At 32.8% G+C, this 18,837-nt stretch overlaps 1 protein-coding gene across 1 annotated transcript in view; it reads right to left on the bottom strand.

The window, feature by feature from the left end:
• Positions 1 to 3: 3 nt before the first annotated feature.
• Positions 4 to 18,837, bottom strand: part of LOC117155109 (metabotropic glutamate receptor 8) — a 43,324-nt gene continuing 24,490 nt past the window's right edge. Inside the window, exons 3-18 of the mRNA XM_033330692.2 lie at positions 14,549 to 14,764; positions 11,769 to 11,900; positions 10,047 to 10,226; positions 9,210 to 9,379; positions 8,754 to 8,908; positions 7,885 to 8,133; positions 7,426 to 7,581; positions 7,080 to 7,206; positions 6,803 to 6,914; positions 6,439 to 6,662; positions 5,984 to 6,264; positions 5,492 to 5,796; positions 4,949 to 5,077; positions 4,159 to 4,306; positions 3,899 to 4,074; positions 4 to 3,663 (exon numbers count right to left, since the gene is read on the bottom strand). Coding sequence (XP_033186583.1) covers positions 3,508 to 3,663; positions 3,899 to 4,074; positions 4,159 to 4,306; positions 4,949 to 5,077; positions 5,492 to 5,796; positions 5,984 to 6,264; positions 6,439 to 6,662; positions 6,803 to 6,914; positions 7,080 to 7,206; positions 7,426 to 7,581; positions 7,885 to 8,133; positions 8,754 to 8,908; positions 9,210 to 9,379; positions 10,047 to 10,226; positions 11,769 to 11,900; positions 14,549 to 14,764 — 2,916 coding nt within the window. The 3' untranslated portion in view covers positions 4 to 3,507. The remainder of the gene's footprint in view (positions 3,664 to 3,898; positions 4,075 to 4,158; positions 4,307 to 4,948; positions 5,078 to 5,491; positions 5,797 to 5,983; positions 6,265 to 6,438; positions 6,663 to 6,802; positions 6,915 to 7,079; positions 7,207 to 7,425; positions 7,582 to 7,884; positions 8,134 to 8,753; positions 8,909 to 9,209; positions 9,380 to 10,046; positions 10,227 to 11,768; positions 11,901 to 14,548; positions 14,765 to 18,837) is intronic.

The raw sequence follows: 18,837 nt of genomic DNA, 5'->3' as shown, positions 1-18,837 counted from the left end.
TAGTTCTCTTTTTTCAGTATTTATTGGCTGACTATGAAGTGTTTCTTTTCATTTTACAAATGTATAATTGAGGTTACATTTATCTCGGTTGGCACCAGAATATAAAATTGTATTTGAAAAATGAGAAACCTTATTATAGCTCACTAGTCCACTTATTAATTTGTATTTCATTATTTCCTTGTATATTCTTCTTTCATATATACTATATATGTTATATATTCACTCTAAACATACAAACATACAACAAGTTGTATTCAGATATCAGAATTTTTTCTTAAAAACTACATAACATGTCGCGTGTGAATCATTATACGCATGGTTATTAATTAGTGTCTAAAACGTAAAAGTAAGAATAAATTGACCTTTGTTATCTGTACGTAACTACCTATCAGGTCACCATTGCATTCATTATTAGAAGAGAGTAATCAGATGTACTCGAATTTCAGTTATCTAATTATTATAATACATGTATATTTTTAATCGCTATAACAACTGTAATAAATTCCAAAGCACACTGAGAAGTGGATAAATTCTTTCTCTATCGATAAACCTTGAACAAGGTTCAGAATAATATTTGATTCTCATAACCGTTAGAATTATGTAACTTTTTCAAGTCTTACAATTGTTGCTTGTAGCTTTTATGAATATTACCTTTACGACAAAACGTTTTGGGCTCTATATTTTTCGTTGTCTACGCTTCTGCGACAATCAATTTTCCACTTAATCGCTATACATAAATTCGAAGTAAACATCTTTGATTGTTGATTGTTCTCTCATCTCGTTTGATTTCATTCAAAAAATTAAAAGAATTCCTTCCTATTTAATAATTTAACTTAACGATACAAAATAGATTTCCACTAACAAATTTCTTTAATATTATAGTAATAGTATTCAATTTAATTTATCAAGATAAAATATAATTTCCTTGACTCATTTATAGCTTTCGTCTTTCTGGTAATTTTTTTACAAATCATTAATAATTATTGAAATTAGTAATCTAAGTCAAGCAAAGATGTTTAACCGTTTCATCTCTCGCATAGTCTTCAGAGATATTTTTGTAATAAGCACATAATCAGACATCTTCAAGATACTACGAGAGTAATTAATAATTTTGTAAAAGATTATTTCATTACGCCCGCATTATCATATTAAAATGTCTTTTAAACCTTTAACGTGTGATCTAATTTTTTCAGATAACTTTCTGGAAAAATTTATAGTACGCAAAATTAACAAAAATACGTGTCTAATTTTTGTACAACGTTGATGTAATAACATACGATATATCTATAAATAAACATCTATGTAATTTAGTACTAACAATGCAATTAATATATATTAATATATATATATATTTAATAGAAATATTCAAGTGAGGATACGTGGCGTCTAATTTATTTAAAACGCTTCTCGTTTAAAAGTCATTTTATAATACAGTATATCCTATTTGTTCACGTAATTTCTCAGCGTTGTTGGCACATATTTAGTCAAAAATTCACGCTCATTTATTTTTCACGTACACATTTACACACGCACACGATCTACATATGTCTAATTTTTGTTCTTTATAGCTATTTGACTTTTTAATCGTCGGCAGTTATATATATTTGTAAAAGTACACATTTATTTACCGTATTGGACATTTCACTTCCAATATTAGTTTTATTGTACTATCTATGGTAATATTTATTTAAGAACTTTGGCATAATCAGAAAGATCAGATGTTGATGTCTCATTAAGAACTAATAACTTAACGAATATTTATTAACAGCATAAAAAGTTGTATAAAGAAAATATTCAACGTGAAGCATAATGATAAACGGAACATCCGAAAGTGACAATTTTTATAGATATCTATAACATAGATAATTATATAAAATTTATTTCAAGAATTAACAATATCTTCTAAATCATATTCTGATTTATGATTATCACATTTAGATGTTATGCGATATAACAGCGTAACAAACGGATCCAAAAGAATTCATTGTATTTTTAAATTATTTTCGTTTAAGTGAAAGAGATTCATTTACAATTAATAATATGACAGCAACAAAATCTTTGTATTTTTGCTCATTGAATTAAATATAGTAAGCGGAAAGAAATTGTTCCTGTTTTGATTTTTCTATACAGATCAACTAGAAGTACGTAGCAATTCGTTTCGTATTCACAGTTCACGAGTGTTGTTAAAAAGTGTCGGTACTTGGAATGAAATTCGTTGTTTGCGCGCGTTCAATGAAGACGAGAGGCTATCGTTTTTCGTACACGGATCAACAATTGCTTACATAGCAAGGGCTCCAAGTGCTCATGAACGTTTGTGCATAGCTATTGAAACCCTGGCTTCAGCAAGCATCAGCATTCGTGCGCGTCACGTGTCTGCGCCAACCGCTTAAGTGGTTCACAAACGTTTGCAAGCCACTTAAGAGAATGGTGGATATGTGTTAATAGTTTCGCGACTTCTGCGAAGAGAGTGCTCCAAATATTCTTTACCTAGCAACAGATTTCAGAAAAGTAAATTAACTTTTCACGGCTGATTTAGTTTCATACATATGTAGAAATTGTGGAGAACATATTTTTATTATTTTGTTTAGTGGGCACGACATCCGAATATGTTCAAAAATAGATAAAGTTTGAGTATCTTGTCAGAGACAATTGAGGAATGAAAAATTTAGATCTTTTCGGATGATATCAATGTAGCATTCAGCTTTACATTCCAATTTTCTTGAAGGAAGAAATGCGAAAACAGTGGCGATTTTCTTTATCATATACGATACCTCTTCTGTTAGTGATTCGTTAATTTGTCGCATACGTACTTCTGGAACAATCCGTAAGAAGATAAAATATTTGATAGTTTTATAAAATAGTTTGCAAATAAATGTGTACAATATATCTATTCTACTGATATTCTATCAAAATTGTAATCAAGACTTTATCCTCGTAAAGTAAATTAACATTGTATACATATAAAATAAGTATAAATATTTTGTACACGTGTTATCAACTTCGATTGAATGTCGTAATATATAGTACGAAATATTGCAATATTTATCCCTAAGAGATGTATAAGGAACTAACGAATCGAGATTATTATCCTTGTTCATCGAACAACGTAATATTAAGTAGTTCACCTAAGTAAATTGCATTTTAATTCGTGTCTGTAGCACTGATGGAAAATATCTCAATACGAATCTCTAATTCGAGATTTGAAATAATAAATTCTGCCAAAACAGCCAAGGCAAAAATGAACGACTGGAAGAACGTTGAATAAATTAGAATTAAAAGTTAGAAGAAATTGGAATTAAAATCTGCTAAAAAGCTATATAAAAGGTATTTGATTTTCTAAATGTTTTGAACAGTAATTTCGCACTTACATATATGTATGCACTTTATATCTAATTTGCCCTTGTGAGGACAAATGCGAGGCTAAAAAGACGTCTTGGCACCGTTAAATAATTTTTCGCATGTTAAAAAATGACAGTTTTTCGTTACCTTGACATTACATGTCGTGATTTACGATGAAAAATCGGAAAACGTCGGTGAATCGCTGTAGACGTGGAAAGTTTGATCTTCGCTTGGGAAAATGTTAGCTTCAGTTTTATAAGACTCCACTTTGTCGGAGATGCAACTGATCGTTCCCATGCGATTTTTACGTGCTGGATCGCCCGACTCAAAAAAATAGTTATAAAAATATAAATTAGAAAAGTTTACTCCTAGCGTACAAGCATTAATCAATATTTATTCGATCAAACTATTTAATTTCTCGATAACAGAGTGATATGCAAGTGAAGAAAATCAACTTTTATGAAATAAGGATCGGGAAAGTCTCTCTTACATTTCTTTTTAACAACGTTTGATCGAAAATTAGATTGGCATTTGTAAGACTTAGTGAAACATCGATCACCTGGTCGGAATCGCTGGAAATCGACTTCCGACTTCGATTTCGGCAATTTTCCGCGAACATCGAAGGACTGGAAATGTCTCTTGATTCTGACACTTCCTGGATAGTAGAGAGCTTACGGTCCTCTTCGTCATCGTCGTATATCTCCACGGTGGTCTCATGAATTCTGGCCTGACACTCTAGACAGGGAGGGATGTGTATGAGAGAGACCTAGCTAACCGAGGTCTCCTCGACAGACGGGCTCGCCAGTGCTTGTGTCTCACCGTTGGCATGTTTCACCTCGTCCTGGCTTGGACGTGATGCCGGTGGACTGCTCCGAGAACAGGAGGTCATGCTCTGCATTGTTTGACTACGACCGCCAGAAAATCGCATGCTGTATACTGCGCGGTTACCACTTTGAAGTCCACCCGTCTACAATAGTTTAACGAAACACTTAAGATCCGAAATATTATATTATAATATTACACCGAAAGTATAATTATTCTTATTAACTTAGAAATTATAACTTTGATTAGAATTACGTTGAATTATTCTTACGTTAAATTATTTGGCAGATCGAAAATATTTGAACAATATCCTAAATAAATGTATTTACGTAACAATATATTCACGGTTCTTTTACAGTGCTAATAAAATATTTCTGAAACTTGCGACTTCTATTCGTGTCGTAAATTCATCGAAATAGGTATAGATTCTTATGAAAGTTAAAGAATTATCACTTACAATGTTTTTAATATGAAACTGATGTAAGGATCACGTGAGGAGAGGTAGCAGAGATAGCAGTTTTATTTATTTGGAAATAAAAACGTGAAGCGCCATAAATTAATAAATTCCCAGCAGTTTATGTGTTCCTTTATTAAAGTAATTCGTCAAATCCAAATAAAATAAAAAACGCATAATACTTTGAACAGTAGAGTGCAGTGAACTAGTTCCTAAAACATATCTTTTTCCAATTGATTGTATTTAATATCACTCGTTAATAAGAAGAGCTACCTACTATTAGAGTAATCGTTTTGCTGCGATATGTTTTTTGTTAAATTTTGTATTACTCACATTAGCATGTCCAGGCCGAACATTTTTATATGGTTGAAAAAGTACCAAATATACTTTCGGAGTGAAAAGACAACCGAGAGCTACTGACGCAGAGATGTTGATGCACATGCACATGCTCGCGATTTGCACCTGTAAATTTATATTTACGTTCGTTTAATTCTTATTTCACCGAGAGCGGAATAACAATAAAGATAATAACAATCTTTCATATTTAAAATGTTCATCTACTTTAAAGTTTTTGAGCAAAGCTCTTGAAGTAAAATTACGAAGAATGTCACAAATTAATAACATATGGAAAGATGACTAAATATAAATACATTTATAATACAATTCATTTTGTATTTTCTTGCTGCATGCCTACAAAAAGGTTTTCTAATTTGTACTGTTATATGTATATACATATATGTACATATATAAATTACACATTAAACTGTTTTGAAACAATAAATTTAAAAAATCGTATCGAATTACCATTAATTGGTTCTCAGTTTGATACGCATAATCGCAAGATAATACGTGTCTCCTATGATTTTAGATACCGACCTTGTAGTCATTGTTTGAGCCAAAGTAGATGGGTACGAAAGCTAACCATACAATGCAAGTTGAATACATTGTAAAACCAATGTATTTCGCTTCGTTGAAATTCTCCGGTATCTTACGTGTTTTGAATGCGTACAAAGTGCACATGAGTATTAGAAACATATTGTAGACGAGGGACATCATCAATGAAAACGTGGAAACGCGGCATGTGAGTACCGCTGATAATGGATACGGATGAATTTCCGTGGTATCCGGTGGTTCAATGATTAGCCAGACGATAACACCAACTAATTGCACTGCGGTGATCCCTATAAAAACGGGAGTTACATAATACGATATCAAGAGGAAGAACAAGTTAATCATGCCGACTACGGTAAAAGCATCGCAACAACTTTGTAAAATTTTAGATTTTAAGCTTTTAATTTTGATGGAAAAGTAAAATTTCGATATTTTATCAAAATATCCAGGCATATCCTTCGAGAATTACAAACTCACCGATAGCGATTACAACTTGGCTCTTCGGAGACGTATAAGAAGGCCTTTTTATACTCTTAGTTCCTTGATTGAATATGCGTGATATACGATTTGTTTTAGTTAGTATCGCGCTATAACAGATGCTTAAGCACAAGCCAAGACCGATTCTCAGATATGTGCAATTCCATGTAGTTGGCTTGCTTAATATCACGAAACTCATGCCGTAACACGATAGAATCCCTACTAGCAACACGTAACATAACTCGCGTCCAGAAGCCATAATTACTGGAGTACGATTGAAACTGGAATGTAATTAGTCAATTAGTATCAATGAAATAGAATAAGAGGAAGATTCTTATTCCGAGGTAACAATTTTGGGAAAATACATTTTAGAATATTTAAATTCTTGAAATTATTAGTCGCGTATTTTTTACGTTAAAAACTGGGACAATTTGTAGGGTAGACTGTGAACATACCGAATGAAAACTATCGTTGTAAACAAAGTACTAAGTATGCCAATGGATGCAAATATCAATGGCACCAATGCCCACGGACTAGTCCATGGAATAACTTCTGCTGTTAGTTTGATGCAACTTGTTACTGTTTCATCCGGTGCATATCCTGGACCACAGCTGCGACAAGTGTCATTAAAAACGTAAGCGTCTTCGCGACATGCCACGCAACTCCAACAACAGGCTTCCTGGAAATATCGTTACGTTACAAAATATTATTTCTAAGAATACAAAGTTGAATAACCTTTATACATGAAAATTAAACTGTAGTAACTTTGTACACCAGATAGAAGGATATTAAATTAAATTATTTACTCGTATTATTCACCTGAAAATTGCGTACATGACCCAGCGGGCAATTATCGCTGCATAAACTTCGAGGGATGTGCATTTCTCCGGGTCCTGTTGCCCACCTTGTCATGTTAATATCAAGGTCCAACCTGAGAATAAGAATTGCAAAATTTCATTGCGTTTATTATCGAGATTTATATGAAATATCCTTCAAAACTTCCTTAAGATAGATTAGAGATATTTGGACGAGCAGCTGGATAGCTAATTTAATAAACTCGGATAAAAAATTGTTATAATTGTAATGCTTTACTTACTCCTCTTTCCATGTACCGATAAGAACATAATCAAAACGCCCGTCTTCTTTTCTTTGATACTGATATATATTATAAAATCCATACGCATCGCCATCGGATTTGAATTTAATTTCAGTACCTTGACGACCTGAATGTTATTTAAAGAAAGTGCAAATTAATTGTATGTACAGGTCTATCCACAAAAAATAATGTTTGATAGTGACACGAATTAAGGTGAAAGAATGATAAATAAATTTATTTATAAGATATCTGCGGATGTAAATTATCCAATTTCAAATTGTAAGTAGAATTGGAGAAAAACATTACGATCAAAGATTCTACGGAGGACCATAAAGACCATACTTACCGATAAAACTAACATTTCGAATATGTTGAAGAAGTTGTTGACCGTCTGGGGCTGGACGAAGATCTTCACACAAATAATGGTTAGTTCCAGCATTATTTATACATTCCTCGTTTATTAAATTATGAACACCATGCGCCATTGCGTAAACTGCATCAACTAAAATCAATCAAGCGTAGTGTTTTTGGTTTTTTGGAGGGAAAGGGGTGTAAATTTTGCAAGCGTTAGCTGCAGCTTATTCTCAAGAAGAGAGATAAACAAAAGTTAACAGATTACAAAAAAGTCATTTTATTTCCTATGTTCTTCTATTATTTAGATTATTCTTTTACTTATACTTTCCCTGTGAATACTTTCGTAATTAAATGGAATTGTTAATAGATGAAATTTAATTTCTATGCTCTCCTTCAGACTTGCTTAAATAATTTCATGAAGTCATATATAAATAATGGAGATATCTCTCACCGACAAATGGCACCAATCCTTCTTGCTCATAATCAATTAATTTCTCGTTACCAGTACAGGGTGTCATGCCAGCAGACAAATTTGCATTGAAGCTGCATTTGTGATGCTGAGACCAAAATTCTCGAAACCAAATATTTCGACAATTTACTATTTTTCCAGGCAATTTCTTGTGTGGCACATTACTTTCACTCTGACCATCACACTCATTATCCACTCTTGGTCGAAGGCTTAAATAATAGTCATCAAAATCTGAAAATAATAGTTATTTTAAAGCATTGAATGTATCTACGATATCTTTAAAACAGAGATTTAATTTGCTATATTACACAGCTTATTAAAATGTTAGTGTTAGGTTTAATATTGAAATTTACCGAGAAAAAATGAGGTTTCCACCGCACATGTTTAACAAAGCAAACAGGATCTCACATAAATAATTAATATCTTTAACTAAGATATTTTTCTTTGATCCTACTCATTAACCCAATTGATTTTGATCGCAGAAGTCTCGCTTTGCAATTAGCCAATTGAAGATACTTGTACTATCTCCCAAAGATACCTTACGAATCCTTTTTCTCTTACCTTTTTATCTTATCCAGAAACTTCAATTTTGCTCAGAGCATGGAGAATTTCAAACAAGCTGAAGTTTCTTTCTAATTGGATAATTATCAATCATTTTTTAGCCTCGTTTTCTCGCGTTTTACTCAGACGAATCTTTACTTTTTCAAAGTATTATATGGAAAACCCCATTATTGAACAAAGTTTGTAAAAATTTAAACAACACAATCGTCCAGAAGGGCGAATGGAACAAAAATGTTGAGATTCTTAGATTCGTCACTCGAAACTCGACCAAGTATTTGTAATCAATTTACCTTGAAGGGATGTTCTATAAGGCAAAATTGTGATTGCACCCTCTGCCGCGAATTCTTGATCTCTCACTGGATATACTTTAGCACCCCACGAATCGCTACCAATCCACATGAAATGGCCTGTACGATTAGCTCTAACAGCTGCCTGTAGAAGTTTCCTGCGAATAATAAAGAATTTCTTTTTGAATGAGAAACAGCAAATAATTCTTATCAATTAACATAGAGAAAACTGGCAGACAATTGAAATGTTTGTTACACGACGACACATTTTATATAGTTATTTCATATATATGTTACACACTTAGCAGCATCGAATTAACCCTTGACATCTTTAATGAAAGATATGGTTGATATTGGACCAGGTAATATCGTTGAAAGAAATGATTAATGACCTGCTTGGAAATGACGTGCAAAAACGATTGAGTGGAGTAAGGAGAGCAAAAAGCAGTCGATTTTTACCTTATGTTATCTTCATCGACGAATAAAACGACACCCCTGGCATTGTGTTTCGAACCGAGTCTTTCGACGATTTTATCGAAATCTTCGGCTTTCGCGTTTCTCAAAATCTTCTCGCTGACTGCTACGCAGATACTATACTCCGTCGACAATGAGGTAAAACTGGCAATACCCTGTACGGAATGGACGAGTAACAGTTAATCGAGGTGGTCGATTAAACGTTGGAACAATATGAAAAATGTTTTTACGAAGGGATTTTTTATTATTAGTCAGAAATGTTGTTAAAGTAGTTAGATTTATGGCACGAACTTTTGACAAGTCTATTGTTGAGAATGCATTAATTAAAACTTTTATAATCGACCATAAGAGCTAGATATTATATCGTGAGCGAGGAAAGTCAAAAAGTTCGAATTGATAGGATAAGGATTTAAGATGCGTTCAAAGAGATTCATAAGCTTCTTTAAATTTAGATCTATTAGTCTGTCACGACATAAACAATGGATGATATCCTGGGAAAATTAAAGTAAAATTTGTACGATATTGTGTTGCTTTGTGAAAAACACGTAAAGATCAATAATGTCATGGAAAAATTTGCATAAATATTCACCGTCTACTGATTAACGTAAAAAGTTGTATTCCTTATATAAAACGCGGGTTATTAAAATATTAATCCTGACGAGAAGCATAAACGATTACAAATGTACGATATATCATTACGGTACTTTCTATAACGGATCATTCCAAGTCATTATCCTGGAGGAAATAGAAGCGAAGATGAGTATAATTAGAGAAAAAAATGGAATTGTTGATACGCATGAAGAATGTACAAGTATTAATTACCTTCTCTCCGTAATCACCTTCAACTGCAACCGTAGATACGTATTTCCAACCGAGTTGATGAATGATTTCCACCATGGCTTGAGCTTGAAAATTATCTGGCGGCACTACCCTACTAAAATATTCGAAGCGACTTTTATCCGACAGTTCTGTGCTCGTTGATGCGTAGCTTATCTGTGGTATCTGAAACCGGTGCAATAATCATCTCTCTTTCCACGTTTCAACAAATTTTTTACGATATTAACGAACGAGTGTTACTACGTTTTGTAATAGAGGTATTTAAAACGTTAATAAAATCCATATCTTTTGACATGGAACACGCGAATAATCGAAATATATGAAAAGTTTGATCTTCCACATAAATGAAATTGAATATACAATTTTAGAAGGACATAGAAAATATATATTATCGTTTTCTCGAAGTTTGAACAGAAGAACTTTAAACAGTTTTCAACGTTGATAAGAAATGGTAGAAAGTTCGAAACGAGTAGTTTCTAATTTTTTCCACTGAATTGCTTCAAGAGCTATTAATTAACTTACTGGGTTCGCGTCAGCACTCGAAATAGAAGAACAAGAAACAAAACCGCGAACAACGCGCTGGATTTAAACGATCTAGCCTGACAAACAACGCTTAATTGAATTAACGCTCGGCAAATTGCGCTACAAAACTCGGCGCGATTTGATACTTTTTCTATAGCTGCGCACTTTGTTTGCGAGTTTTCAATGAAAACAGTAATCTGTTCGGCGATGCGTTACGAATGACGAAAATTCAAGATTACAACATTGTTACGCTATTTGTACAGAACATTTTTAACTGTTTATACCCTGACAGTGTTTCATAGTATCGCTCGGATTAAAATATTGCCAGAAACGAAATACTCTTGGCCCTCGACTAAGATTTATACGTATCATTTCTTTTAAGATCTCCGAGGTGCTATAAAGCTCAGTGGTACCAGCGCTCAGAGACACCATATTTAATTACAGGATGAGGAAGTACAGTAGCGGTGTCGTTTTTGTTCCTGCCAATTCATTTCGTTCGTTTTTCTTTCGGCAACTTGTATTCTTGCGCTCTTGATTAATCACTCTTATAATTGTTTTTCACAGGATAACGATGATTTCATACGTTCCATCTTTTCACGTACATCCGCCCTTTACAGTTATTTCGCCGATAATTTCAGTATCACGGGATAAATCAAAGCATGCGATATATTCGGAACAAGGGACGTCGAGAAATGATCGAACAGTTTGCAAACTGAGGGTCCATCCTTAAGATTCTGAAATTTCCATTGGAAACATTTTTTCACGCAGCTTTGAAGTTGGAATCTTTTGATATGTATGATTTTCTATGATGTAAATGCGTTCAAAACCGTGCAGGTGGAAGAAGCATGCGGAGTATGTGGGCGGACGGGTTGAACGGTATTAAAACGAATGGAAAAATGCAAAACGGATTTCACTGATTTATTCGAACATTTCTCTGTAAGCCTATATATGTAGTTGAATATCTGACTATAGTCTTGCACGTAATCGTTTAGCTTCGATCAGTCGAGGGAACAGGTATCGAAAGACAATAAATGATTTTGAACATTTGAATTTTACATATTTCTGGATAAAAAGTGGTAACGTGAAACGATGAAAAATCTGTCCGCTATTTTAACATATCTTTCCTACACCGATAGTAAACGTACGAATTTTTCACTTCGATGAGAATGATTTTTAACTACTGACCTTGAATAATCGCAGAATATTGGCTACCATAATGGAGACTACGCTAAACGAAGCTCCTATAACACCCGTGACAGGTTTATGGGGCACATACATCGGTGGTTTGTCATTTTCACATTTGTATTCCGATATATCCTGAAAACGAATAAAAGAGAAATCACGCGTGTTTGTATCGTGTCTATTCTACTCGTCGATCAGATTTGCTTATATCGATGCTTTGAATTAAAAACTGATATCGCATATATACGCATGTATATGTATATATTGTATAAATGGAAATCATTGAACGAACAGATTGTATCGAGTAGTTTATCGTTAATATCAGAATCGGTAGCTTATTGCACTTTGTACAAAAGAACTTCATTGGTTAACGTGAATGTTGATTTTGTATGCATAAAAATATCCATTCGAATTTTTGTTAAATCAAGTTGGCCATTTTGCGTCTTTTATTTCCACTAATTTCTCTTTTACAATTTTACATTCATTCTGCTTGTTCTACCGAAAAATATTGTGGAAATATACTACAACCATCTATTTTGCCTAACTAAGTCACTAAAATAAAAGCATAATTTTCAAACAAGGTTTCGCTTCATAGTTGCATAGATTTTTCAAAACAGATATAGAGATATTTTCAGAAAAATACGTACAAAATGTTCGCAGCGTGATTGAAAAACCAGTGATGTTTCATGCACAAACAAATCGCAAATACGTGTATGAAATCAAATTTTATCATACCTAGTTTTATACGAGGAGCTGAATGTTGGGAGTATATTAAATATACATACGTGCGATTCGCTAGAAGGCATGTATCGTTGCGTTTGTAAATGTAAATTTAATGAAATTCTCATTTTAATTTTTAATTTTCATAAAGTCTAATTACTAATCGTTGTTGCAACCGGAGCAGAAAATATGACGTCCAAGTAATTTAAAGCTTATTTCTAAGGTAGAGATACACAGCTATGAAACATTCAATTGATCCACTATGGTTATTGATTCGTTTACTAGTTTCTTTATCGACGATCTCTATTTAACATAAAATTATTATCTCGTGTTCTAAATAATAATCGATCGTTTATTAATAGATATAAATGTCCGGACGAAATTTATGTAAAATGAGGGATAGGTAATTGGAGCTCAGTTTGTCGTTGAAGAGTTGTTGGTTACGAGTCTGGTCAATGCTAGACTTATGCTACTTATACATAGTAGCAGCGTCCGTCATGCTTGAAACGGACGGGAGATGACAGAGTATCGATTCTAAATTTTCTACTTCGCGTCAGATACCAAAGAAATAGTGGTCTCTGCAAAGGTTATATCTGCATCAGTGCTATCGCCGCATCTAGGTATATAACGCCAAAGCAGGGAGTAGCAGATGCTCTTCCGAATCATTTCCACTTCACTAAGAATACTAAATGACACCGCGTAAAATGTTCTCCACCATCTTCCATGTTGTTTTGCAGAGTAAATTAAAGAAAGATGTAGTCTTCTTCGAAGTTTCGTTGTAACTTAATCATTTTCCGACATGTAAATCACTCGTACTATGCATGTACATCTCTGTTGAAAAGTTTTGCAATAGTCATCGTATTAGTTTAAAAATAAGAAAATGTAAATAAAAGTTGAGAAAAATACGATTCAGAAATATGATTCAGTTTGAATCATCGTACGACAGAAAATTAATTAATGTATCGCTTAGTTTACCGAAAAATACATGTAATAACTTATTACGATAAGTAAGTTGATATGTAAGAGCAGTTGTAATTATATGAAATAATTCTTTGAGAAAAATTAATAGCCTGTAATATGTGTTTTCTTCCTACTACGTTATCATCAATCGATAGTCGATAACTTATTAAAATTCGTTAGAAGAGGTAATTTATTTAAGTAATTTTCAATCAAGTCTATCGATTGATTCTATTGCAAATGAATATTATTTTTAAATACGTAATATCCTATAAAATTTACTATACATGGAGCTTCGAGTGTTAAACGGACCGAAATTGATAAATCTGGTCTATTAATTTCTGGTGTTAGATGGGTAAAGATTAATCTACTGCCTTGAGGGTATACTTAAACTTGATAAGGTAATCTAAGAAGATACCTAATTTTGTATTATTTAAACATATATTTTACATACGCTTACGTTATTTTAAATATTTATCGAACAACTATGATTTTATTTTTTCTATCTTTCGTACCTTAGCTTGGCTTTATGGATAAATTCGTTGCATCTATTTAGAATTTACTTTTTTACTAAAAAGAAAGCGTACAGACAAAACACAAATATGTAATTCGTTATTATTCGTATTTTTTCAATTGGATATTTTTTAAAACATTTGCTTAGAAGTGGAAAGATTTCCTATCATAAATCCTACAGAAGAATACTCGAGATACTGCATCGTACAGAATTCAGATCTATCTGACATAATCATGGTTTCAACAAGTAGAAAATATGAATGAAAATGGTGAATTCACATATTCTGAAGACAAATCTGGCGATAAAGTCGCGCATAAAATGATTTCTCAAAAGGGAATATGCAATCGTGTAGGAAGAAGATTTGTAAGGAACATTACAGTTATTTTAACAGAGAGAAGAGTAAAAGGAAGAAATCTTCGAATAAAACTGTGTCTTACTAATTTGTTATGTTAAACGATATCTATCACGCGAAAGACGACGCATGAGTTGTCAAGTTAAGTAATGGTATTGCAGTGCTAAAGATTAGATACATCTCTGCTACAAATGTAAAATTTATGAGCTTAAAATGTCTTAATACTGTACATGTACTTACTTGATTCATGTAAGATCTGACGAATTCCATACTCTGATCAAGTGCATATGTATCACTGCTGCAGGAGTCGAGAATAAGCGCGCCTAACGTGGTGTTTGGCAATAACTCATCGTCTGAATTTATTTCATCGAGAACGTACAACATAGCCTCCAAACGTTGCATTCCTTTTTCTTCTTTCACTGCTCCGCATGGTGATTGACCGATGGAACCTGCCACCTATGAATAAAAATATGATTATGAATAAAATCCATGAAAAATATGATTGATTTCCAGTATATACTCGATAATCGTGTTCCCTTACACTTACTTTTTAAAGATAAATTTAACAAAAGCTGCTTATTGAATTGTATGCTACCGTATATCAAAAATATACAAGTCATACATCGCTTACATAAATAGATTTAAAAAATGTACACTCATGTGAAAACGTATCATAGAGTTGGAAATAATTCCGTTTCTACCTTTGCATTTTTGTGCATGTAAGTAGCGAATTATTAACGAGTTGAAAAATTCTTATGAAATCTTCGAATTTGTTTGTTTTTTCCCAGATTTATCCCGGCACATTTTTTTACTAATTTATTAATTACACGTTTATTTATTTCGGCTGGTTCGTTTGATAATATTCTTTAGTAAACAAGGGTATATTGATTTTACAGCGCTTGGCAATGTTTTTATCCAAGTGCTATAAATGCTCGAACCAGTTGTAGTCGGGATTTTGTGCTTACAGCGACGATAATTCTTTCCGTCGAAAAATTTCCTTGTAATTTTACGTTTATGCGTGAGATAATTGTTTCGTTAGAAAATAAATGGATCCCAGTGGTTCATTATTTTTTCTCAGCGGACTGTTGTACATTTTTTCGTAGTAATTTTTTCATATCTCTGCCCGTGTTAATGTGTCTTCTATAAATTGTAAATCGTCTGCCGTAATTAACGAAATGCAGCCAGGTATTAGCACAGATCCACTTCAGTGTTTAACGGTCGCACTAATCACGATGATCTAAAAATCTCTGCCCATGTTTTTCATTGGCTAAAAATTTACGAATTTTGTAGAATAAAAAGAGTGTGAATGACATTTTTGGAAAAATTGTTCTTTCCCGTGGAAAACATTTACGAAAAATTTAAAGAAGCAAAATTGTACAAAATGCACTTATGTGGAAAGATATATAGAACTAATTGTTGGATTTGTTTCATTCCTACCGTGTACTCTAAATATCTTTAGTCGCTGAATCTGTTTAATCGTCCTTCTCAGAATCACTTGGTTTGCTATAAATGACTGTCCTTTTAGTGCTCGTTGTCATGCCTGGTGATATCCTATCTCTTTTACTCGCATACAAATTTATATCTCTTGGGTAAAAAGACGGAATTTAGGTTTCAATTATGTACAAGAGATTAAACAATTTTTTACCACCTCTTTGCTTTCGTATCATGCGATCCTATCGCACCATAATTCTCCGTGGGCGTGATCTTAGACGGTTTTCTGCAGTTCCATTTCGTTTCAGATGATTTACTATGTTCGGAAAGCTTCCTGCGAAGATATTAAAATCTGACGCGATTTTTCCAAGCGTGTCTTCTTTTATCCGCCTATTAAATATACCTAAGTGATCTTTTATGTAGGCATAACTTCACAAACTTTCCACTCTTTAAATTCACAGTTCCCTTTAAATGCGAAAGTATAGATTTGAGAATCGGCGCTGTAAAATAAAGCAAATGTTCGAGCGATTCTTATTCTATTTATTTTATCGTATGTGCTTTCTCTGGCAAGACGGAAAATAAGAAAAATAAAATACTAAAATTACTCGGCAGAAAACTGTCGCCCTTGGTATCATTTATGCAGCAATCGAGTCAACTCGAGCACCTATCTTCCACATAATACAAGGTGTTCCATGTTTTGGAAATTTTACCAGTATGTAAAGCTTCATTAAGTAGTTATAATAAAAATACGAAATACAGAAAGAATAATATAAATTTTGGTGACACGTTATCAAGGGAAACGAATCTTTCTTAAAAATTATAAAATTCAATCTATGGTTTCAGGGAAAGAAAACAAGTTAAGAAGAAAGAAAAAAAGAGGAATATATCAAAGGAATATGGATACGTGTGGTGAATTGATACAAAGAGATAATTGATTCATTAAGATGAATTGGAATCAAAATGAACTTAAAGTATTAAAATTAATAAAGTATTAAAATTCATATCTTGAAATGAAATATACCAATTTACCATAACTTTTTAATGAAGTTTCAAACGATCTATATTTATATAACGTTTTTGTCTCAGTTATACTCATAGAATATCCAAAAAAAATTTGGCCTCGGAAAGCTTAGAGCACCACGTATACTCTAACACCTGCACGCTTCTTCTGTTTCTATTTCATTCTGCCTTTAATCCCATTCAAGTAAACTACGCAGACATTTTCAGGACACATTCGATCAGGTTGTTGTCTTACGGACTAAGGATACATAAGAACCTGAATCAGAGTACTACGCTACTAGCTCTGGATATATGTCATGGCGTAATTCCAATTGTTAACGTGTGTGTACATTGTACATCGTAAACAATTAGCTGCATCTAAAAGAGAATGTACTTGATGAACCCTATAAGTTAGCAAAGTTTCGTTAAACATTGAGCGAGACAGTTGGACAGTTTTCCTCGTTACTTTGGATAACACAAAAGCTGTTACAACTCGTACATACTTACAAAGTGGAAGAATTACAGTCGCATATTCTCTTCTGTTATAATAACGTTGGAATAATTTGTTACTTGATATCAAAGAGAATATAAAATGTACTCCGTATCTCGCTAATCTTACAGACGTTTCTTCATAAGTACAATATAAAGTTCGTTATTTATGCGTTCATACAGCGTTAATAAATTTGTTGAAAATTTTTTTAAACTGCAAAACTATCAGAATCTTCGCGTAATTTTTAACATTTACAGTATTTCATTAATTATTCCAACAAATGGATTGTAAATAGAAAAAGAAATTCTTTCAAACGTCACTCTGAACGCATCTAATGTTACGAAGTTTCTCTTTGGGATCTGATGTTTGTTATCTTGCGATAAGTTCCATTTTCTTGCACAAATACGTTTGTCTATCAAGGAAAAACTGACCCTAGAAGATCGAATCGTCTATCTGACCTATTTTTAGTACGCGAAGAAAACTTAAATGCGCGCCTGTCGTGATTTATGTAGTAAGTACGTACATGTTTCTTTCTCTTGATATTGGGTCAGTCCATAAGTTCGTGCGCATTTCTGTACATTTGTGAAAAACACGTGATCCGTAAAAATCGCCTTACGAAGATGGAACTCAAAAGCCACCGTCAAGATGACAGAGAATTATACGTATAAACATATTGCAGATTGAAGACAAGCTTAACATCACATTTTCAATTATTCTGTTAGATTATAGTAATACGAATTTTGTGAACTAAATTGTTAAACGATTAATAAATTGTTATTGTAGTTATTATAAACAGTTGCTTCTACTTTATATAGTATACATAAAGTAATAATACAAAAATATATATATTCGTCCTTTTTTCATAACAAATACTATACATCGTTTTAAAAGTTACATCTCAGCTATTACTTCGATAAAAATGTATGGTGATCGACGATGATCCAGCGTTTTTGTTTTTTTTTTAATATGACAATTTCGTCAAATTACTCTTCTCTATGTATTATTAAAAGACAACGAATTGTAGGCATTGTATGACATTTATCTATGAAAGGAAAGCCCTAAATTACTAATGCTATAATAATATCTGTCGTATTAGCGTCAAATAAGAATCGTATAAAATGGAACAACCGGTAACATTTCGTGACTCGGTGCATTCACTTAAAGATTAAGTTAGGGAAGAAAAATGCATTTCACGTTCAACTCTCTGGAGCTTCTCTGAAACATGCCAGTTCTACCGATACGTTAGAAGCGAAAAAAGAAACAGAGTCCAATATTTCCGACTACATAAAAGGACCACGTGGAATAAAACGTTTCATCGATCAACATTATATGGCAAAGAGCACATTGCCTTGTCTCGTTAATTAATACCTTTTGCCAATTGTAGAGTAATTAAAGTAACTTTTGTTACGTGATATAGTGTGAGAGTGTATTAATATTAATTAAAATAACGCGATAATTAAAAGAGCACGAAATCTTTATCGAGATATTGTTGAATTTTTTAGCCGTTGTGACTTCGCGAAGAATAATCATACAATATGCGATTCGTGTGAATAAATTTTGGAAGCAATAAAACGGTGAAACAAATTTTAAATTAGCTCCTGACGGATCG

The sequence above is a fragment of the Bombus vancouverensis genome, chromosome 12, assembly GCF_051014615.1.
Source record: "Bombus vancouverensis nearcticus chromosome 12, iyBomVanc1_principal, whole genome shotgun sequence".
Lineage (NCBI taxonomy): Eukaryota > Metazoa > Arthropoda > Insecta > Hymenoptera > Apidae > Bombus > Bombus vancouverensis.
This window is presented reverse-complemented; position numbering and strand designations above follow the sequence as displayed.